The sequence below is a fragment of the Sciurus carolinensis genome, chromosome 9 (assembly GCF_902686445.1).
Source record: "Sciurus carolinensis chromosome 9, mSciCar1.2, whole genome shotgun sequence".
Lineage (NCBI taxonomy): Eukaryota > Metazoa > Chordata > Mammalia > Rodentia > Sciuridae > Sciurus > Sciurus carolinensis.
The window spans coordinates 129929955-129953463 of NC_062221.1; the positions used below are offsets into that span (position 1 = coordinate 129929955).

Here is a 23509-nt window from a genome sequence, read left to right on the forward strand (position 1 = left end):
GCTGGTTATCTCAGGTGTTTGTGGTAGTCAAGAAGAAACTGACGCCCCACATGACCACATGTAAACAAGTTTTTAAATATGGTATCTCATCATGGGTGGTCAAGACTCAGGTGTAAGGGATTACAGGTTGAGTGTTCCTTATCCAAAGTGTTTAGGACTTAGAAGTGTTTCAGATTTAAGATATTTTTGAATTCTCAAGCATTTCAGACTTTGGATTTTTGTATTAGGGCCATTCAACCTGTATTTGACAATATAGAAATAGATAAAGAAATATTTTAAGCAAAAACAGTTATGTCCAATATGATCCCAAGTTCACATATTAAAATGACCAGGGCCACACTCAAAAGTGTGAATCATAATTATCTTTGTCAGACTTGTGGTTTTTATTTTCTTCTTTGTGCTATTTTCCTATTTTTTACATTTCTTCAATGTTAAATCAGATCAAGTTTCCTGAAGGCCAAATGTTATCATTTGTTTTTGTGATGCCTCACTGTTTTCAAAGTACTATCACATGGGTCATCAATTTGATCACCCTTGATGCAAGAAAGGTAGATTGTTATTTACAGATGAGGAAAAGAGGCCCAAAATGAGTGGCCCCGGGCCACAGGGCTAATAAAGCAGTTGTATTAGGACTTTGAATGATGAAGCCAATTTGACTTGGGACATTGGCACGATAATTCTGTTATTCTCAGGAATACTGGAGAACTTCTAAAGAGAAGTTAAGAGAACTGCTCATTTATATTATTGTGCAACTTTATTTGTATCCAGAAGTAGAAAGAGACCTAGGGAAATATGGGGCAACCTTTACATTCCAAGAGGCCTGCCACAGTGCCATGCTCAGCGAATATCTGGATTCCACGGCACCAGGATTTCTGACCTCAAACAGCACAATTCAGTTTGTAAAAATCAACCTTAGAGCACTCTGTTTTAATCTTTATTCTCTTCCTGATCATAAATACAATACATGCTTACTATTAACAAATGTCTCACATTACAGAAAACTGAAAAACCCCAAATCCCTCAGAATCCTACCCCCCGAGATGCTTACTGCTCTGGTAAGCTTTTTTAGCATACAGTAGTAAATAAATAGCATAAAGAGGAATCCTAATATACATAGGTGATACTCTGTTCTTCTACAAGTTTCCAAATGGTTCTGACAAATAATTCAATAGACAGGTTCTCCAGAGAGCTGTAACATTAATTTTTAAAGATTCAACCACACAGCAGGTAGAAAAAACTCTGAAGATTTTACCATTCACTATTTAATATTGTCCAAAGTATTAAAAGTGAGATCATTCTTTAAAAAATAAAAAATCAAGAATAATGTATCTGACTCAGAAAATTCAGAAAAATCATCCCAGTTTCATATCAAAATACAAACTCCTAAATTCCAATTCCAGCAAGTATCATAAAATAGCTTAAAATTTCGAATATGGGAAACAATCACCTCTTTACCATAAAAATATAGCTGCAGAAATAATTCTACAATTCCTCTCATTTAAGAAATAAGGGATGGGAAAGGAGAGACACGGAATGAAGTTCAGCTACTGCAACTCCTAAAGGACAATTTTGATTCAACCTCCCACAGCTTCGTTTGCAATGCTTTCAAGACATCTTCCATCTACAGAGTTGAAAAAATATAATAAACACATGCATGAATATGGTTAAAATTATACATAGTTAAATGCATTAAAATATACATTGTTAATGCAATTTGATTACATTATTTATTATATAAAATAGCTATTCAGTATTTAACAAAAACTAGGGTTATGACTTTATTTAAATAAAAGATAATTCTAAGAACAGCAACTCAGCCTGTAATCTACAGCTATTCACTAGCCACCACCTTGCCTGTCTGACCCAGGAAGACATTAACATTCAAATAAGTGTTTATACCAAGGAAACTGACTCAAATAAAACACTGATTTGATTCAAAGCTATATTTCTAGTTTAACTGTTTTAGAATATATACTGATTTGATTTTGGTATAAAATGTCCTCACTAGTTGATAAAGCCTTAGCTTAATTTACAGATCAGTTCCCCCAAAATTCAACTTTGCCAACAAGTGAAATAAGCCCTCTCTTACCATGAAAGTGCTAAGATCAAAACAGACAGCATTCTGAGACTATGTAGAGAACTTGCTCACTGACAGGAAATTGTTTGTACGGATATAAAACATTCAGAATAAAATTACCTGTTTTAGAGACTTTTCTATTTCAACTCGGCTTTCAAGACTAAAAAGCTCTTTATCTTCAGGCATAATTTGTTTTTCAGAGGACCCTAAAGTATAACTGAAGTATAACAGTACAAAGTTAAAATCTGTAAAAGGAACAAATACTAAATTTATATCAGTTAATACTAAAACTCTAAGTACATTACATTATATACCAAGTACACAAATAAAACAACTACTTTTGGTAAGAGCAACTTACCTAGGGAGCTGTACTACATAAAATCATGTCTTTCTCTGGAGCAGCCTGTCCAGATTAAATTCCCATAAGCATTTCATTGTTGGAATAAACCTGCTCTTTATTAAACGGGGTGGCAAAAATATTAGAGTTCGAAATTCTAAGGACAAGTTTAAAGACCCTGAAGAGGACAGTGGTTCTGAAGAAGCCACTGCTTTCTTGCTTTTTGTAACTTTTGGAAACATGTTTTCAAAGTTGACTTTTAATAAATAATAATTTGTGGGATCAACTCATGATTACCAAAATTTGGGCAATTTCAACAGTTATCCTCCAAATCATGTGTTGCTCAACTCTCTAGGGTTATGAGATGCTATGGCTTGGAAAAGTATCTACAGCAGGAAGAGTGACCTGGTAACAGCGGGAAACAGGCTGTGTTGGCAACCAGATAAATCTAAACATGGAAGAAAATTGGATTCTTTCAGATTTCTTTAATAGCAGTCTTTTATTACATGTAACAATTTTGATATGTCACTTCTTTTGTCAAATAAGAAGCCTTCCCTTGGAAAGCCTATAGATTATATTCCTGAAAAAACAGCACATGGGCAAAACTGCAGAAGGCAATTAACATGCCATTTACAAAAACAAATAAAGAAGGGAAGGTGAGATGGAAAAATTAAATGGCATTTAAGTGACTTACAAAACCATAAATAAACATTACAGAAGGCATCTACTTCTCAAAAAAAACCAGATTCCTTGGTGTTAAAATCCTGCCCCCAAAAGGTAACTTGGATCCTAAATCCAACTGTTCAGGAAAAACAGCTTCAATATTATGATCTTCTGGGATAAAACCTCCTACACGTCTTCTTTTACACAGATAATATCATTTTTTAAAGTTCTGTACCAACTCTGCTGGATTCAAATTTCATGTCTTTTATACTTGTACTTTCCCAGACTGGTAAAATTCTCATGGATATTAAGGTAGCATTTGTCTGGGCCCACGCCTTCTATTCACATATTAAAACCAAAACAGACATCTCGCCAGACACTCCAGCAGGCTTTGTAGCAAGAAACAGAACTTGTTATATTATCCTTTTGTGTAAGGCCATGAAAATTTGTGGATTATAAAATTGTGATCTAAAACTGTCTAACTTCAAATAAAAAAAAGTGTCAAAACTGCAGTGATTTAACAAGGAGTAACTGGATTAGAAAATCATAAACACTGTTCTAAATTTTTTAAAGAGATAAATCTAAGAAATTCAACAGAAGTGATAAAATACCTCAAATAATGAAAGTACAGGCACTTTTCTTTCTTCTTAAATTGTTTTTCTTTCCTAACATACACAAAGATTTTTAGGCATTCTTAAAGTCTCAAGGGTGACATCTTTACCAGGATTAGTGAAAATGTACTGGTGTCAAAAGATTAATTTTTGCTTCCCATTAAAAAAGGACAATGAATTGGAAGATCATTTAGATACCTGAAACTCCCTGATTCTGCCACTAGACCCAAACTCATGTTGCTTCCTAACGATTACTTTAAAGAAATCTCAGAGTGAAGACATTTCTTTGTATATCTAAAAGAAAAGTAGACAATTCTTTATTATTGGAAATAGGTGGACTTTGTACCTCTACCTTTTCAGGACAACAAAGACTTCTTTCTTAACCAATTTTGAAATCCCTATTTTTTCATAATAGTCTAGGAAGTTAAAAACTGAAGGAGGGAGGGGAATGGAAAATATACATTGATCCACCCAATTGTTTAAAAAAAATCTTACAAAGCTACGTTTAATTTTTTTAAGTAATAGTTAAATAAGTAATAATAATTAAATGCTTGACTTTTCCAGTGCCAAAGCAATCAGGTCAAAGCAAAACAAAGTCAGTGATTTTATTGTCAGAAATTACCAGATTTTATTGTCAGAAATTAAATAAATTTTAACAATGTTGATTTAGTTCTGATGTTTTCATACCATCTTCTCTGCAAACTTAACTGAGAAATCAGTCAGAAACTTACCTTTCGATGGCTTCAACACTGAGGCAAAACAAGTCCCTCTTGTAATCTAGATTCTTGGGAGTGCACCTGTATACGTAGCCAAGCTTGAGGGAGCAGCCCGTACAGTACAAAGTCTCAAGAATGCTGCCATAAAGAAATGCCATCACTTTAACAAAGAAGCAATTCATTAATGACAAAACCCCACTGTTAAAATTCATAAATGCTTAAATACTTGCACTGTGTTATTCTGACCACACTGATTCATATATATGGAAGCAAAAAATGATAGTAATGTGCTTACAATACATACTACATTGTATTCATCTCCAGGCACACTGCCTTGGGCATCTAATGACAAGGATGTATACAAAGTGACCAGAAGAGAGGATACTGATACTTTCTAGAACATCAACTCCTCTGCGGTATTAAGAAAATTTAACTGAACTTTGGAAGTTAAGACTAAAAAAGATTCTACATGCCCTTTTAATGTCATTTTAAACCAAGAAGCCCACCAAGGGTCATTACTGCTCTAGGGCAAGGATAGAAGGCAATTCTTTTCTGGAAGAAACCAGAGAATATATAGTTAAGGCTTTCAGACCATCTGGCGTCTGTGGTAACTATCAACTTTGCCACTGTACCATGGAAGCGCCAGAGGTAACACATAGCTGAATGATCCAAGTTCCAACTAAAGTGTATTCACAAAGGGGCCCAGCTCAGGGGCCACAATTGGTCAACTCTGCTCTAGAAGTAGTAAGCAACCCTGTTTGCTTACTTAAAAAAGGCTCTCTAGAGTTAATGATGAATCACAGAAAGAAGACTGATAAACTGCAAATAATTTAAGTCTGGAAGAGATGCAAATGATTTCTGCTAGTAGAAAAGATCATTTCAAAGTGACCTTGTACTGTAGGACATTAAGTAGATTTGACCTACGGAGCAGTACCCTCCCTCCAGCTTTGCTATGTTCTAGTTCCTTCGTTAATTGGTTAAATGACTATTTGATATGTGTTCATTACAAATTTGTTAGAAGTGCCTTTCTTAAAAAATTACACTTTCACATAGTATTTTTCTATCAACTACAGATATCCTACATAGGTGGTTCACAAGTATTTTGCTTAATGATCCATCATTACTTCTCCACGTAACTGTTCAATCCAGACACTTCTCAGTTGTTTCCACACATGTGAACGTGCTCCCCCTCTGTGCCAATACCTGTCTTCTTTAAATATAGCTTACAATCCACTGTCTCCCCAAAGCCTGCCACACCGGTCACTTCAAATGTACGATTCTATAAACACCTATACTAAAATTATAGTCCCAACACATAGCAAATTGCTAAGTAGCGATTCAGATCTAGTATTGATCACAGCAGTGAAATACATACCATAAAAGATTATTACTTCATAAGCATTTTAAGTCCTTCTCAGTACGTGAGCCGGTCGTCATCCCTAAATACCTCTGCCCGCTATCAAGCAAAAGGGAGCTCCCTAAGATCCAGACAGCGTATTAGAGAGGGCACGCGTGTTTACCTACAGACACTGGTGTTTTTAATTCCTGCAGCAATATATGGGAAACGATCAAAACGGATCAACACCTGATAAATTATGAGTTCTCACTGGTGATATGATTAGCTAGATAATATACCACTGAGGTATTACATAAGAGGTTTTACATAAGAAATATAAAAGCATCTTATTAAACTCCACATAGGGAACTACCTATAGTGAACAGGCAAATCTCATGCTACATACCAACCTCAGATTAGGAGGCTGCCACACACAATTATCAAGACTGGGAACAAACATCTAATACAAGTGTCATCATCCAAGAAAGACACTTTGGAGAAATCTGGGGCTTGACCTTAAAACACACTGATCAAACAGAAAGGACTGTTTTAACTTGAATCACCAAAACCAGTCTAGGTACCACCAAAGAGTATGCACAAACCCAATCACATTTCAGTATGGTGCGAATGTGATGTGTCCAAGCATGCGCTCAAATTTAATCCTCTTTATGAGTTATTAAGAGGATGGAAATGGAGACTTTCTATGGTGTTCAGAAGTGGGGCCTTTGGGAGGTGATTAGGATTAGATTAGATCACTAGGGGGTAGCCCCCGTGACCAAATCCTGGTGGCTTTATAATAAGGGGTGCAAACAAAGAGACACATACACATGCAAGCTCCCTGTCTGCTGCCATATGGTGCTCTGTACCACCTGTGGACTCTGCCAATAAGAAAACCATCACCAAATGTAGCCCCTAGATCTTGTATCTCCAGAGTCAAAATAAACCTCTTTTCTTTATAAAGTAGTCTGCCTCAGGTATTTCATTATAGTTAAAAAACAAAAACAGACTAATCCACACCTGTAGAACAATCCTGGGGAACAATGAAGGGTTGAGAGCCACTATCACTGCAGCGTCTGCCTGCTTGCATGACTGGTAAGTTTTGGTCAGAATTCACCCTTATTGTTGAACAACAATACTGAGAAAGCACTGTAGAAATCATGAGGTAATTTTAGACAAGTTTGGTTGAAAGATCCTTAACAAGGGGCAGACTCAGAAGGAACAGAGGAAACAGCATTGTTTCCTTCACAACACCCTTCTAGAGCCAACAAGAGCTTTTGTTTACCATCAGCACATTGGTTCACATAGGTAGCATGGCTCTATCAAAAAATGCACAAGCATCCTGAAGCCACACGGTATTTCCAAAGTGTGGAACACATGGCCTCAGTGAAAGTCAAGGCAACTTAAGGCAGTAGGAACAATGGATTTAGGTGACACAAGTAAACAACATTAAATAACTCTGGATCACAGAGTGAGAAAATCAATTCCTTTTCAATGATCTACCAATCCTGATTATCAAAGAGAAGAAAGTCTGTTTGATATTAGATTGTTTTTAACACTTATCTTATACTTGCCCATCTTTTTAACAGTAAGAGAACAGACCTCAGGAATCAGTTACCAATAATATTTTGGCCAGATCTAAAAAATATTCATATCATTGTCATTACCTTCAGATTTACTTTCAAGTTATGATCAATGATATATTTATATAAGTAATATAAAAATCCCTTTAAAAATAAATTTAAATTCAAAGTTTTGAGTCGATTTAATAAAACCACACTAAGAATATAATTGTGCAGCTAGTACATAGATGTGGCAAAAACAGAGAAGGTGACATCAAAGTTACCAAATTTGCGAAGTAGAGAGGAGAGAACACTTCAGAGACCCAAGCATCATCCAAGCTCTTATTGCTAACCAGCCCCAGGCTTAATGAAGTTCCAACCTCCCTGCCTGTTTTCTTCATCCACAAAATGAAAAATGATCTAAGTTGGGTTTTCAAAGTCTTAATCACCTGCTTGCCAACAGCATGATTTCTGACTCATCTACATATTACCTATACAATTATCAACTTAAGTTTCCTTAAATAGAGTAAATTTTTTAAAATTAAAATACATTACTTGAATAGGGCACTCTAGCATTACTAAAAATGAAGTCAATATTTTAAAAATGTGTTTGCACATTAAAATATAATTATCAAAAACAAATTTTAAAAAATTTTAAAAATATATAATTATCAATGTATGCTTCTTTGTGTATTACCACCTAAAATTATTTTGTAAACCTCAGTAAGATACAGTTCTCATTTTGGGTAACAATTATATGAGACAGAGCTTTCCATTTAGCCACTTGCAGCTGAGGGGTGACAGGTGTAACAAGGTATCTGTCCCCTCAACCCTTGCAGTAGCCACACAGGGCCTGGGATTGCTGCAGCCCCAGCATTGGTTACTTCTGGCCATGGGTAGCCTTGTCTGTTTACCCCAATAGGCTGTGTGTGTGTGTGTGTGTGTGTGTGTGTACACAGGTACATTTTCTATGTGTTTCCTGACATGTAGGTAGCACTGGTCTTGACTTTGAGATTTTATTATAGAGAGATTTTTATTCTATGCTTATTTTCAATTTTCTTCAGCACCAAGCCCAAAGAGGCAGTGCCAGAATATCCCAAGTAAGCATATTGGTAATGATGGAAGAGTTTCAAATAAAAATAAGCATTTTCTCTGAAGTAATATTTACAAACACACAACCTTACTCACCAACCATTTTCATCTTTACATTTGGAAAGCTTTTGCTCCTTATCCACAGAAACATTACAGGAAACACCTGGAGAGACAGAAAGTAAAAATGTTTCATTAATGGGGTTTGTTGTACTACATACACAGACTTTAGAGGACTTCCGGAAAAAATAAGAGCCCAAAGTCACATACACACAAGGATGGTTCAACACTCAATGTACAGGGGTCTTCTGGAAAATATGAAGGGATAAGGGTTATTTTATTCCATTCTCTGGAAACCACTAACATTAACAAACTAAATAAAATCAAGGGGAGGGATTTCAATCAATAGTGGAACTTGGAACAATGAGAACCTAAAATCACAGACTACAAAGAACATCTGCCAGACAGAGTGAAATTGGGAGCAAAACCAAGGAAGATGATAAAAGCCAACACACACACCTCCAGGCTGCAAATACAGAGCTCGTTTTTCTAAAAATAACCGAGAGGGTCCTTAGTATCCCAACCAAGTATCTTTTACTTGGACCATGACTTGGACAGGGCTCAGATAGACCACAGAAGCAGCAGAAAACATTCCCATAGAAGCGGAGAAAAGACATCAAACATAAATGGACAAAAGAGATTTTTAATTTGACCTTCTCTAGAGTCTACCTTAACTCGGTAAATCTCACTTCCACCTGCCCAACGGATCAACTCAGAAGCTGTGTCATCCTTAGATGCTGCAGTCTGGGAATTACACTCTACCCACTGATTACACCCAGCCCTGGTCCTCCGTTCTTCACCTCCTATCTTGCTCCCTGTGTCCATCCACTGCACTGCTATGTCATGCCAGCTCTGCCTCACAAATCTTGCTCCAACCCCCAAACCACCAGCACCACCTACTGCACTAGTAGTACAGACCTCCATTTCCACGCTTGCTTGTTCCTCCTTCAATGCTTCCCCACCCCCAAAAGGCTCATAGCACTTCCTACCCAAACTCCTCTCCTCCTAGAATAGATCCCTACTCTTTAGAATAGCCTGAAAGTCCCTGAGTTTTCTGACCCTTCCTTCCTTCCTAAATCTTGTCTTTATTCAATATTGGCCACACTAGCCTTAGGGCCTTTGCTTTATCCCTGGAAAAGCAAATAATAGAATCCAAGAACTGGGCATGTAGCCAAGTTGGCATTTGTGCATAAAGACAACAGAAAGGCATCTTCAGGAACCCCAAAGTGTTTCTGGAAGATGGGGGAGACAACTGATGATGATTAACCAAACTCAGGGAGGGGAGGCTAATGAGAAGTTTTATAATAATAAAAGCAATAGAGTTGATCCAAGTGTTTTCTTTGTTGTTGTTCTGTTTTTTTTTTTGGTCTTTCACTGGGGTGGGGAGGTGGGCATAAATCAAATAATCTAAAGCTAATAAACCAAGATATTTGTATATAGTTTTTAAAATTTAAAAACTACTAATATAAAAAACTAAACTATGAAAATAAATAGCACCTTATATATAAAACAAAACAAAGAGCCCATATGGCAAAAGGTAGAAAAGCTATAAAAACAAAGGGCAAATAAAATAGATTTCACATATTATTTCTTTAAAGGCCATATACAAGATAAACCCACATACCAAAAGTAAGAGGTCCTAGTCTATCAAAAATCTCAACCTGAATATATGCTGTTCTAGTGGTATAATACTGAAAACAACCTAGACCTCTATCAATAAGTAGACAGATTGGATGGATTGACAGCACCCTCATTACAGAAATCACTGAAATAGCACTTGAGACTTATTCAAAGCATAAGGCACGCCTTAACTCACTCACTTCTCACCAATACCTCATGTGAGAATTACCCCAGTGGTAAAGAAAAGGAAAGGAAATTGAGGCACTGATAAGTTAACTAGCCTGCTCAAGGGCACACAGCTAATCAAAGGCAGGCCAGAACTCAAGCACAATCTAGAGCCTTCACCACCAAGCCACACAGCCCCTCAGTCAGGGTACACCAAGCAGCTGCTCAAAGTGAAGCACATCCATGTTCAATAACATAGAAAAATATTCGGAATACACGTATGCAGCAAAAAAACAAAACAAAAAAAAAAGAACTCTGGCCATTTAGTCTTAAATCTCAAGTGTGTTTTCGAAAACTAACATCCGACCAAATGCATACGTGTATCTGGAAGTTTAAGTGAGAAATAACGGCCCGCAATCCCGTGGGGAGCAACAGGTACTGGTCAGGCTACACCTCAAATGCTTGGTCCCTCGGGGACCATTCTGAATAATGCTCATTCAACCGCTGCTCTTCTGGGTTGGAGACCCCAAAGAAGACCGTCAACCGCGAAGCCAACTGCTGGGCTGAGCCTCCTTCCCTTTCCTGGGAGCTCACTCAGGCTTTTCTGCCTTTGAAGCCCCGGCGCCGCCCCACCGAACCCCTCCCCTCCCTTGGGTCCGCCCAGGTGTGGCACACCTGGGATGCAGGCCCCAAGACCCCCGGCCCGGCCCGAACTGACAGCGCAGCAGGATGCAGTTGGTGTCCTCCTGGCCGCTGACCCAGCTCAGCGAGTCGCCCAGCGGCCGCCGGCAGCCGGAGCACAGGAACACCAGCGGGTTCTCCGCCGCCGCCGCCGCCGCCGCCGCCGCCGCCTCCCCCGGCCGCGCCTTCTCCGCGCCGGCCTCGGTCGCGTCCGCGCTCGCGGAGCTCCACATGCTCGCCCACTGCTGCAGCAGCTGGTGGCGGCTCGAGCCTTCGGAGATCCGCCTGCCCAACAGCGAGGAGTCGTTCCACTTGTCCTTGCGGTCACACGCGCAGCAAGGGAAGGTGCACCCTGGGCGACAATCCGGTGACCAAGAGCCCGCCATAACCTACAAATCGCCCGCGCCCCAGAGCGCCAAGGGAAAAATGCGGCTGCGCCTGCGCGGGGCGGGGTCGAAAGGCGGTGTCGGGAGGGGCCGAGCCCCGGGGGCGGGGCCTGAGGAAGGCGGCGCGCGGCCTCTAGTGCGCATGCTCGCCGGCGGTCCGGGCGCGCCCGGTAGCCACGGCGCTTTCGTCACATCTTCCGTCCTAAAGAAATTGAAGCTGCTGAAATAGGTCGGATTATGAGCTTAAGAAGGGTTACTCATCCCTTTACGTGGGAAAGACGGCGACATTGAGAAAGCCACGAGCCCCAGTTAAACTCCCAACCCCTCACGGCACCTTCACACTATGTAGTGACCACGGATTCGCAGTCGCACGCCGCCCAGGCGGAGGGTTGGAGGGGCTTGCTATGGCCTCGCCCCTCCGCGAGAGGCTGTGGTCCCCTAAACTTCAGCGTGCCAGAGGAACACCAAAGAAAGGGCCAAACGAAGGTTCCTGGGTCTCACTCTCAGCTTCCGGCGGAGGCCGAGGATTTGCATCTCCCAGCTCCTAGGCACTCCGCGGTGCTCTCGATTATCTGCACTTGGGCCCACTTCCCTCGAGGCAGACAACGCAGGGGCTGCTGGGGAGCCACCTCATCACACGTTTGTGTGTGTGTGTGTGCATTGTTATTTCGGAAACAAGACCCTGCAAGGGCCCTGGATCACTCGAACTAGGGCTGCAAGAAAAAAGTTGGAGAGGCAGGCGTGGGGCGCGGGGTGTGCAGGAGCCAAGCTGCTGGAAAACAAGGAAGGGCTGTTCTGTCCGGATCGGGAAGCCAGACGCCCTTGAAAGGGGCACAGACTTCCTCAGCTGCCCCAGAAAGCCGGCCTCTGACTTGAGAATGTCGCAGGTCTGGAGGGAAAGCTGGTGGGGAACCGAAGAGCCGCACCACGTTAGCGCTTCTAGGAGGAAAGCCGCCCCCAAGGACTCGCATCTGCTCCCACTGAGCTTTGGGTGCCCCCCCCCCACCAAGTCCTCGCTCACTTTGCTCGATTAGATAAAAGGACTTACATAAAATTTACTTCCAGTTTTAGTGGCCATTAGCAAAAAGCAAATGCTTTGGGGTCAGAAGTCCTGGGTTGCCCTACCGTTGCCTCCACAAGGTAGGCAGTAACCATGTAGGAAACTGGAAAGGCTACGGGCTACGGGCTATGGGCTTTCTCCGGTCTGATCCTTCATGCATTAATGGGTCAGTACTGCACAGAGCTGTCAATGCGGAACAAGTGATAGAACACGTGTCAGTAGGTTAGCCCTAGCACACCAGGCCAGTGTTAACTAGCCTCCAACTAAAAGAAAATGCTTGAAATAATTTAGGGTTTTTTTCCACCGTGGGATTCTCTTCCCTCCTGCTTCCTTAATGGAACAACCAAGCCTGCTGTCCTCAAGCACAACGTTGCTGGTACAATGTTCACACACCCACATGAATTCTTTAAGTAAATGGATAGTAACTTGAGAATTCAAGGGATGATCTCTTTGGTTTCCTATTGTCCACAGTTAAAACTTTATGGTGGCATATCCCAGTAAAGCAGCCCTCCCCTTTATCCTCAGGGGATACTTTAAGATCCCCAGTGGATGCCTGAGACCACAGGTAGTACCAAACCCTATAGAAACCATGTTCTTTCCTTCACATGCATACCTATGATGAAGCGTAATTTATAAATGAAGCACAGTAAGAAATTATCAATAATAACCAAAAATAGAACAATATGGTGTATGAGTATATAAAAATACACTGATAAAATTTATTTAAAATTTATGAATTGTTTGAAACTAGAATTTTCCACTTGATTTTGGACCAGGGACATAAGGTGTCGCCCCAAAACTCCTGTGTTGATGCAGGAATATTCAAAGATGAAATGATTAGATTGTGAGAGCTGTAACCTAATCGGTTTGCCCTAGTTTAAATGGACTGACTGGGTGGCAACTGGAGGCAGGTGGGGTGTGGCTGGCAGAGGTGGGTCACGAGGAGCATGTCCTGGAGGGTTCATCTTTTCTGTGGCCGTTTCATCTCTCTCCCTCCTTCTCTCTGCTTTCTAACCACCATGAGCAGAGCTGTGCTCCTACACCACACCCTTCTGCCATGTTGTTCTGCCTCATCTTGATCCCAGAGCAATGAAGTCAACCAACCTTGGACTGAAACTCTGAAACCATGAGCCAAAATAAACTTCTCTACCTTGATCTTGTCAGGCATTTTGATCCCAGTGGTGAAAAAACTGACAAACACAAGGGATAATTGAAGCCAATAAAAACAAAACTGCATATAAGGGGGACTGACAAATGCAAAACAGGGCTGCATGATGACTTTCAGGGACCCAAGACATTTCTGCCTTGATGGGCCCTTTCCTCCATAAAAATGTTTAAATAAAAATTACACAATTTTGTAGTTGTATTACTCTAAATATGTACATATTAAAATTATGTAGGAAAACATTTTCCTTAACATAGAAGTTCATTTTTTATGGTTTTAAATGAAATTAAAACTTTTCACATACCTTTAAAAGTATCATGGATCCTGGGACCTATGCCTCTTGTGCCTAATGGAAAACTCAGTCCCAATACAAAATAAATTCCTCTGTAGGTACATGTGTGTTGTATTGTGAATATAAAATAATTAAGTAGCCACGAAATCACTGGGGACAAAATGAAGTGTTTGAGGAAGATGACCTTGGATTGGTTGGCGGTAGCTGATTTCTAAACAATCTTTCCCACCCTTCCTTTTAGTTATATAAGTGAGGGATTTAGAGAAGGTTGAGCCCAACTTCACCACAATCACCACCAATCCCAGGAATGGATTTCCAGATATTTAAACCAATCAGTATAACCCACCTCTCTTCCATGTGATTGGTCAGTGATGGCACCTATCCCAGGCTTCAGCCAATCAGTACAGGGTTAACAACTTAACCTAAGATGTTTAATCTTGTCCAATCAGAAAAAGTTCCAGGACCCTGGTTCAGAGGTTAGGGAAGAGATGCCCTCTTTGTTCTCTGGACTTGGACATGGACGTTGATGCCCAGGTTGCTGCAGGCAGCCATTTTGTACACTTGGGGAAAGGCAGATCTAAGAGAATCACAGAGAAACTGAGCACCAGCCTCTGACTTTGAGTTATGTGAACCAACCAACTCTCTTTATGGCAGAAGCCAGTTTGAACTGTTGTCTGTCTCCTGAGAGGGTCTTGCTACTTGCCTATGCTAGCTTTTGACACTCGCTGTCAAGCTATCCTCCTGCCTCAGCCTCCTGAGTACCTGGCTCTACAGGTGTGGGCCACTGTGACCATTGGCACTTTTATTTTTACTTTTGTTGTTGTTGTCTGGTCATTCTGGAGAGCAAGCCTAGGGCCTTGCACATGCTAGGCACTCAATCTACTACTGAGCCACACCTCCAGCCCCTGATTTCTTTTTACTAGCAATTAAAAACATAAACAACAACCTGTTAGAGTATGTTAAAATTAGAATTTTGAGACTCCAATGTGAGGTGAAAATTTGATATCGAAATCTGTGTGAGACAGATTGCCATCCTCCCCTGGAAAAATCTTTAGAGTAGATATTAGAGAGTGAATTCCCTCCTGCTCATAAATCTCCCACACTTTGAGAATGTGGGAGACTGGGGAGAATGGTGACCAAGGGAACTTGTAGGAAGGATTCCTGTGGAGAGGGACAAGGCTGTAAGCTCCACTCCTGCTCCCTAGTCGAGAGTGTGCAGCATGCCTGCCTCTTGCCTCGGTTTGGCTGAGAGGAGACTCAGGAAGTGTGTACCGTCTGTGGCACCTGGGGATACACTGGCCATGGAGACTCAGGATATTGAGCTGTTTGGGTGGCACAATAAAGGTTATCCACATAACCTGTCAACTTCGCTGGCAAGAGGTTCACCCGGAATCTGAAATTATGCCCGAGGAGATAACCTGGAAAGATGAAGGCCCTTGTCTTAACTTTTCAGCACTATGACAAAAGTTTCTGCCATGAGCAACCTAAAGGAGGAGAGATGTATCTTGGCTCATAGTCTCAGAGGTTTCAGTCCATGGCCAGGTGACTTCATTGCTTTGGGTCTGAGGTGAAGCAGGTCATGGTAACAGAGGAAAGCAACTCAGCTCATGTCAGCTGGGAAGCAGAGACAGACAGACAGACAGACACCAGGGGCAAGATACAGTCCCTAACGGCATGCTCTCGATGACCTACTTCCCCTGACCATGCCCCACCTACTTACAATTTCTACCACCTTCCAGTAGTTCATTCAAACTCTTAATCCATCCACTAACGAGATTAGAACCTATTAGTCAACTTTTTGTCTCTACGACCAAAATACCTGACAAAAATAACTTAGTGGAGGAAAAGTTTATTTGGGGCTTACAGTTTCAAGGTCGACTGACTCCATCACTCTGCTCTGAGGGTGAGGTAGAACGTCATGGCAGAAGGGCATGGCAGAGAAAGCTGCACCACTGGTGACAGCAAGCAGAGAGAGAGAGAGAGTATAGGTGCCAGGGACAAAATATGCAATCCCTAAAGGACACTGTAATGTACAAAGCTGCTCCCCCACCCATTCCGTTGCAGTCATTTTCCTGCCTCCCAACCACTGGTCAGTCTGTGAACATCCTGGCTAGCTATTGGTTCATCAGTCAGCTTGCAAGTACCCTTCTCCGATATTGGTCCCCTGTTAGCCTGCAGAATTCAACTGTTTACTGTAGCTTCCCTGCCATCTTTCCCATCCTTCTGTCTGTCCTCCTCACTTTTCTCTATCTTCCTGGCTTTCCACTCTCTCTAGCACGTGCCCTTTCTCGTTCCCTTTCTTTTCCTCTCATTTTCTCTCTCACCCTGCAGGGAGACACTGTTTGCTTAATAAACTCCCTTATGTGATTTCCCGTGTCAGGTGTGGTTCCGTGGGATCCCTTACATTGGTGCTGTGACTCGGGATGGGTCCTTCCACTGTCGTGAGTGGAACCCCATCTAAGCCCCAGTGCCCCGGACAGGGCTTCACCTTCCATTCTGCCCGGACGCTCTGCTCTGCATCCATCGCCGGACTTCAGGTTGGTGAGTCCTCTAGGCGGGTTCCCTAGACTGGTCTATCTGGGACCCTCGAGGCGGTTGAGGGGTGGGGTACCCCCAGCCACAACTTTTATATTTACGTCTGTCCCCTATAGTCGGTCTTATCTGCCAGGTGGATTCCTGATTTTATGGTGGAGATTCTCTCAGGGTTGAGGCTCATCTCGTGCTCGCATTTGCACTCGAAAACCCTGATATCAGGTCCTCAAACCCTTCTCGGCTTTTGCCCGGCACACATTGGTGCTTGTGTGACAACACAATCAATGTGCTGTCCCTCATCTCTAGCCCAGTACTCTGGCCTCGGGACACCCTGGCCACAGACTCGGCTGTATCTGTCCCCACCATGGAATCTGGGTCCTCCAATCTGGCAGATTCCACCCTGGGAACCCTTCGCCCGACCCCCGGTACTTAAAGCCATCAAAATCCGTTTGTGTAATGGCACACAGCATCCGTGAGCGAGCAGGCAGATGGAAAGGGATTCCTTATCTTCGAGTCTCTTCTTTCTTGCTTCTTGGCTCTTCCTGCAGGCTCAAGCGCCTCCAGACCCTGCTTCTCCATCTTCCCCTGCTTCCCCATGTAATATAAGCAGCCCCATTTCCCACAAGTAGTGGGAGACAATTGTTTGACAATTTTCTGCGTCCAAACCTAAATTAATTACTAACCAGGAAAAAGGGTTAAAAGGACCTAAGCATCAAGTTTCTGCTAGAACATTTTAGCCCCTTTCAGATTCAGATCTCAGTCAAGGCTTACATTGAAATGTAAATTGAGGAAGGCGCAGTGGGATACCAGTCTCAAACCCAAAGGAAAAAAAAAAGGGTCCATTTTAAATTTCTCCTGGGCTACAACTCAAAATACTTTTCTCCCTTTCACCTTTTCTCTTCTTCTCATTTTCTCATGCTATAATTAATGACCATTATCATTTTTCTACTAGGACTTTTGTTTTTCTTAAATGCTATATTTTTGAGCTCACAATTTTGATCCTACATACTAGGTTAATGATTTTCGATCAGTTCTTTTTATCGAACTCTAGAGTTATTTTTGAACATCCGTTACATTGCAATGGAGATAAGCATTACAGGGCCTTTGCTTTTGTGTTAAATATAAGCGCACATAAAAATTAAAATTTTAAAAAATGGATCCAAATATTTTTAATTCACGTGATTTAAAAAGGTTCAATTTAAATTGGGTAAACTAATAGAAGTAAAATGTCTTTAAAATTAACTCACAAGTCTCTAGGTGGTCAAACTAATAAAGTGTTGATGTTTATAAAATGTCTAAGATCAATTTTTCTAGGACTTTTCTTCAACAGGAAATACTATTGGTACACTTGTCTGATATCTTGGTTTTTCTACAATAAGATGAGTGAATTAGAATCGACATGTTTGGGATTACTCAAATGTGTTTGTTAGAGACATCTAATTAATTTACAAAGTTATTCCATGGAGTAACATACTTAAAAAGATTATTCTTTGTATATTAAATGTGTTCATATTTTCCAGGTATACAAGCCTTTAAAGCAGAAAATTTATCAAGCTGCTATTCTCCAAATTAAACTTGTCTGTAATGGTAAACCTATCATTTAATGTTCTATTATAGGACCTGTCATCAATAGGTTATATGTAAAATTTGTTAAATGTATTTCTAAAAGTTATTGAGAGCCTGATTTGTTTAAAGGTTAAGCATGAAAGCATTTTACCACTTTGCCACACAAAAGGAAACTTAAAAGCTTTCTCAGGCTTTCTTTAATTCATGTTTTAGATATAATGTTAAATTGTGTTAACTAATGTTCATATAGACTCAGGAGTCAATATATGTAAACTTCTTAAAGATTGCTAACATAACTCTTTAGATCTGCATTTCCATCAGAAAATAGAGCTAAAAGCCCCGCCTAACCTGAGTTAAGGCTCTGCCTCACAACCCTGCTGCACGTCAGAATGGCTCCAAAGTAAGCCAGACTTTAACTCATTTAAAGTTGTGTTCAAAATGTTTGTTGTAAAGATTACTGTGATCTCAAATAGGAACTCAGCCAAAATTCAAGATCGCTATTGCACAAACTGAATGTTTTACTGTTGGTGATTCCATTTTGTATTTTCCTTGTAAACTCTAATTGTTGCCTGATCAATATTTTGCAGAAGTACTGCTTCAAGAGCAAACACCGTATAATGTAAACCCCAATTAGATAAAAGGGGGTAAATAACTGTAAAGTTATAGACATTGAAGCTAAAGCCCAGGACTCTTACTTTATGACTGGTGAGACTGACTTGCTTGATGGTTAAGATCAAACTTAGAGATTGAGATTAAATACAGAGGTCAAGAAAAGTCCACATTTGGGTCTGGCCCTCAAAGTCAGCCTGAACTCAGGGAACAAGAGGACTTCTCCAAGGAGCTTTGCAACTCTAGGTCACACAACCTCCTGACCAAGGAGATTGATGAGGCCACTAGAGGAAAAGCCACTCAGTGCACCTGCTGCAGAGGAGGGTCATGGAAAAAGGGAGACACCCCTAATGCTTCCAAGGGGAGCCACCTCATTGAGAAGACCCTGCCTAACCAATGGCACTAGTGGAGCTAAGAAGCTGCTCTTAAGTTCTCTATGAGTGACCCCTGTGGGAACTCAGCTGACTCTTTAACAGACAGGAACAGGTCCCTTTGACCAACTTGATCTTAAACACCTAGCAAAACAGTTAAAACCAAAATATAGCCATTCTTGGGCATTGAAAAGAAATAATACTTAAATGTAACTTAAGATGTACACTTGTGTTAGCCCACTAGAATAAAGGCTAAAAGCTACAAAAGAGAGATTCTTAGGCAAATGTGCCTGATAACTATCAAGAGAAACTGCCAGAGTCAGAAGTTTTAGTCAGTTTAAACCTACAGATACAGGTAGGCTTAATCTATGTTTGCTAATAACAGAAGTATAGCGAACTCTACTAAATGTTGTGTTTACATTCCTGATAACCTGGACAATGTTAAAGTTCCCAAATAAAGGCCTTCTCCTCTCCGGCCTTTGCTAGGCCTTGTTATGGGAACAACTTCTCAGTTCTTCCACCCCCTGGTGAGGAATTATTGACTTCTGTCATCTTTATGATATGCATTGGCATGTTCCAGATTCTGCAACATTTATATTGTATCAATCTCATTTCAGTACTTATGTCTTTTTGTTCTTCTCTCATAGAAGCACCCATCCCCAGATGCCTTTGCAACCTGCTCTTCCCCAACCGGACTTCTACCTTGGACCCCTCAATTGACCTGATTTCTAAAAAGGGAACTCCAAACTGCTTGCCCCATGCTGCCCCTTTCCAGCTCGAAGAAGACAGATGGGTCATCACCCCCTCCCTACAGCAGTGAAGGAGTTCCTAGAATTAGAGGGGTAAATGAAGTCAGAATTGGGGACAGGCAGTTAGTGTAGAAATAGGGGATCAGTCAAATCGAGGAAATGAAGTCCATGAAAACCATCTGCCTTTGGAAGTCTGGAAGGAGAATGGACTTTTTACATCTCACCTGTAAAACCAGCCCCAGTCACTTAGGTAGGAAGGAGAGAGAAGGCTTCGGAAAGAACTGGAGAGCAAAAGATTTTCTTATAAAAAAAGAAATGGGGGAATGTAATGTACAAAGCTCCTCCCCCTGACCTTTCCATTGCAGCCATTTCCCTGCCTCCCAACCACTTGTCAATCTGTGAACATCCTGGCTAGCTATTGGTTCATCAGTCAGCTTGCAAGCACCCTTCTCCGATATTGGTCCCCTGTTAGCCCAACGGAATTCAACTGTTTACTGTAGCTTCCCTGCCATCTTTTCCCATCCTTCTGTCTGTCCTCCTCACTTTTCTCTATCCTCCTGGCTTTCCACTCTCTCTAGCACGCGCCCTTTCTCTTTTCCTCTCATTTTCTCTCTTACCCTGCAGGGAGACACTCTGTTTGCTTAATAAACTCCCTTATGTGATTTCCCATGGCCAGTGTGGTTCCGTGGGATTTCCCTTACAGACACCCCCAGTGACCTCTTCCTTCAGACACACCCCACCTACCTACAGTCACCACCTAGTTTGTTCATTCAAATTATTAACCCATCAAATGCATTACAGCTCTCATAATCTATTCAATTCACTTCTAAACATTCCTGTATCAACATGGGAACTTTGCAGGAGTGTAGTTTGTGCCAGGCTAGCTCAGATGCAGGTAAGAACGCAGAGTCAGGACCCCAGACTCCAGGAATTGGGTGGAAGCAGGCTTGTGGTGAGCAGCCTGCAAACTCGTTTATTGCGGGAACAGCCATACATCTTATAGGTTTCTTGCCCAATCACAATGTGCCATGGGGGATCAGACCACCAGGCTCCTGTACAGGTTCCCTTGGTAACACTGAGTCAACTTGGGGCAGTCATTTACTTTCCTAGGTAGGAGAAATGGAACGCACCTCCCTACAAGTTTACACACTTGAGACATTCACTGCTGCCAGCCAAGAACTAGGATTTCTCCCAACATTTCCCCCACTTTTATTAATTTGGGCAAGGGATTCCTTCAGGAAGACCTGATTAACCCGAACCCTCATGAGTCTCTTGTTGAAAATGGACCACAAACATTTAAGAACTGCAAGTATTGAGTAAGGAAGAGTATGCCGGATAATCCTAACATTACAAAAGAATTTAGCATATTAAGCAGGTTCTATTTAAAGGTAATAACACAGATCTCTCCTGGGAGGGAGAAGGAGGCCACAGGAGGGAGAAGGGGGCACTGCTGATGTTCTAAAGTCCCCAGAAGTGAGCTTTGCACCCTACATCTTTTATAGATTAAGGTCTCTTTTGTTCTCCAGTTCTTTCCCCCCTTATCTCTCTTTCCTGCCTATGTGACTAGGCCTGGTTTTGCAGGTGAGATGCATAAAGTGAGAAGTGAATGGGCAGGGGAAGGGCCAACGTGATTCAGCCAGGTAAGGGCCCAGGGGGCATTAATTAGCAGCTCTTTGTCTGCAGTCCTTGATAAGGGCAGGTAAATCTGGTAATCAATGGGCTCTGCAGATCCTTGACATTCCATTCTCCCAGGGGCAGTCTCCAACTTCCAGAGGCAGATGGCTTTCATGGCCTCCATTTCCTCCTTTTGACTTGATCCCCTATTTCTACACTAACTGCGTGTTCCCAATTTTGGCTTCACACGGGCAGGCAACTGGGGGTGGGAGACCGGGAGAGAGGGTTGGCTCTAATCATGCCAGGCCACAGGCATGAAACCAAGATATGATTAAACAGGTTCAAGTGAAAACTTCCTGCCTCTTTCTTCCCCCATTGTAGTCTAGACAGGCGTGGAAAAGCAGGGAGCAGGTGTGGTGAGAGACAGTAGAGTCGACTGTGCCCCCTTCCCCACCTAGGGCAAGGGAAAATGAGTCTAATCCTGGGATGTAGCTTGCCATGGTGATTAGCATCTTGGTCTGGATACTATCATTTCTTCATTGAGATTCTGTTTGCAGCTAAAGTGGCTACAGAATTATCCACTTCCTCAGAGACTCTGGCAGAACACGGACTCCAATTCCAAAAATATGGTGAGTGTTTCTTTACAAAGTACCAAATGACAGTGGTGTGGACCACATGCAAGAGAAAACCATGAGGGATGGTGCAGGAATCTGGGTGTTCAGGAATTTAGGTTAGCAGCCAAAAACACCTCTCACTGGACCCACAGGGAGGCCAGAAGAGAGATGTCTAGAAACCTGAAGGAAAGAGAGTTGTGAGAAGCAGGTCTCTTTGAGAGGATTGCTTTTCAGTTAAGGAACACAGCCAGTTGAAGTGACCACACAGGAAGAAAGGTAAGAGAATGAATTCCCTCACCCCACTCTTCCTCCAGCTTCCTGCTGGAGCTTCCCATTGCCCAAATCCAGCCAGAGTCCAGTGGACATGCAGCATGTGAGTGTCAGCCATCTGGTCAACCTCCCACATTAGAGAGCAGGGGGCAGCGGTGAAGGGGGGAACGGTTACTGGCCTAACTAGCTCCATTTTGCCTCTAACTTCCTTCTGAATTCCTTTCCTTCTGAATTCTCCTGAGTCATTCTCTCCCGCTTGGGTTCCAGGAACAACAGCTCTGATCTATAAACGTCTTTATGACAAGGAATGGAAGCTACTCTCGAGCAACAGTGAGCCTCAGAGACAGATTCCCCCATGATGAGATTGCACCCCTAAGCAGGGGCAGTTAACCATGACAGGAACTGAGACGTGCCCCCTGAGCAGGACCTGTCATCTCCTAATGAGAACAGAATCACCCTCTCAAGTGATGACAACTTCCCTGGAACTTTGCAGAACCAATTCTGAGATAATAATCGACCAGACCACAGCCTGACCAAGACTACCCTCTTTGCCAGCTATTCAAAACTCCCAGTTAGGTAAACACCGGACCCTCGCCTTTGGTCTCCTTTCTATGAAACGTCAGTTTTTGTGTTAGCCCTTGAAGACAGATTCTCAGTCACTAAACCTCTGCTGCCCTTCCCGGCACAGCCACACTGATTAAAGCTCCTTTCCTGCTTGACACTGCTCTTTGATTGGCATCTTGGGTGAGGTGGCCAAATCAAGTCCTTTGGAACCCCCAAAGCCAGGACCTTGGCCTAAAATCCTGGTAACAGGGGATATCTAAAAGACATACCTAGGGACTGTCCTTGATTTAGTCCAGGGGCACATAGAAGACCATCGCCATGAAATAAGTTCTCAATACACAGAGGGAAGCAGAAGTTCCATTTTTATTCCATCCTGAAGTCTTTCCTGTTCATCACGTCGTCACTCAGACTACCTGACTCAGACCTCATTTTCTGGCTTAATTCAGAAACCTTGGTGTAAATAACAAACAAATACTAGTCCAACTCCATATCAAGTGCTAGCATTGGAGTGGGGAGTACACAAAACTAGGGAAGAGAAGGAATAGGAAAAATGGGAGACAAACCAGATGAGATCTCGATGATTTTGCCAGAAGAGCTAGGGATTCTTAAAAGTGCTCTGACGATTGAGGAAAATTAGAAATTAATGGCTACTGATTACAGTCCCAGGCTACATTTCAGTTGCGTGAACTTCCTTACACTTACACACGAGAATGACAATAAGGTGGGATTGCAGGCAGCTGGCTCCTTAGCACATGGAGAATCGTGTGATTCAACTGCATTGGAGGATCATGTGATCCAACTCT

General features: G+C 42.0%; 1 protein-coding gene across 1 annotated transcript; it reads right to left on the reverse strand.

Moving 5' to 3' along the window:
* Nucleotides 1-754: 754 nt before the first annotated feature.
* On the reverse strand, nt 755-11315 carry Mis18a (MIS18 kinetochore protein A). Its single transcript, XM_047564498.1, has 5 exons — nt 10952-11315; nt 8488-8554; nt 4420-4542; nt 2198-2294; nt 755-1621 (listed from the first exon to the last, which is right to left on the reverse strand). The coding sequence occupies exons 1-5, from the start codon at nt 11298-11300 to the stop codon at nt 1541-1543; spliced, it is 717 nt and encodes a 238-aa protein (XP_047420454.1). The 5' UTR covers nt 11301-11315; the 3' UTR covers nt 755-1540.
* Between the last annotated feature and the right edge of the window lie 12194 nt (nt 11316-23509).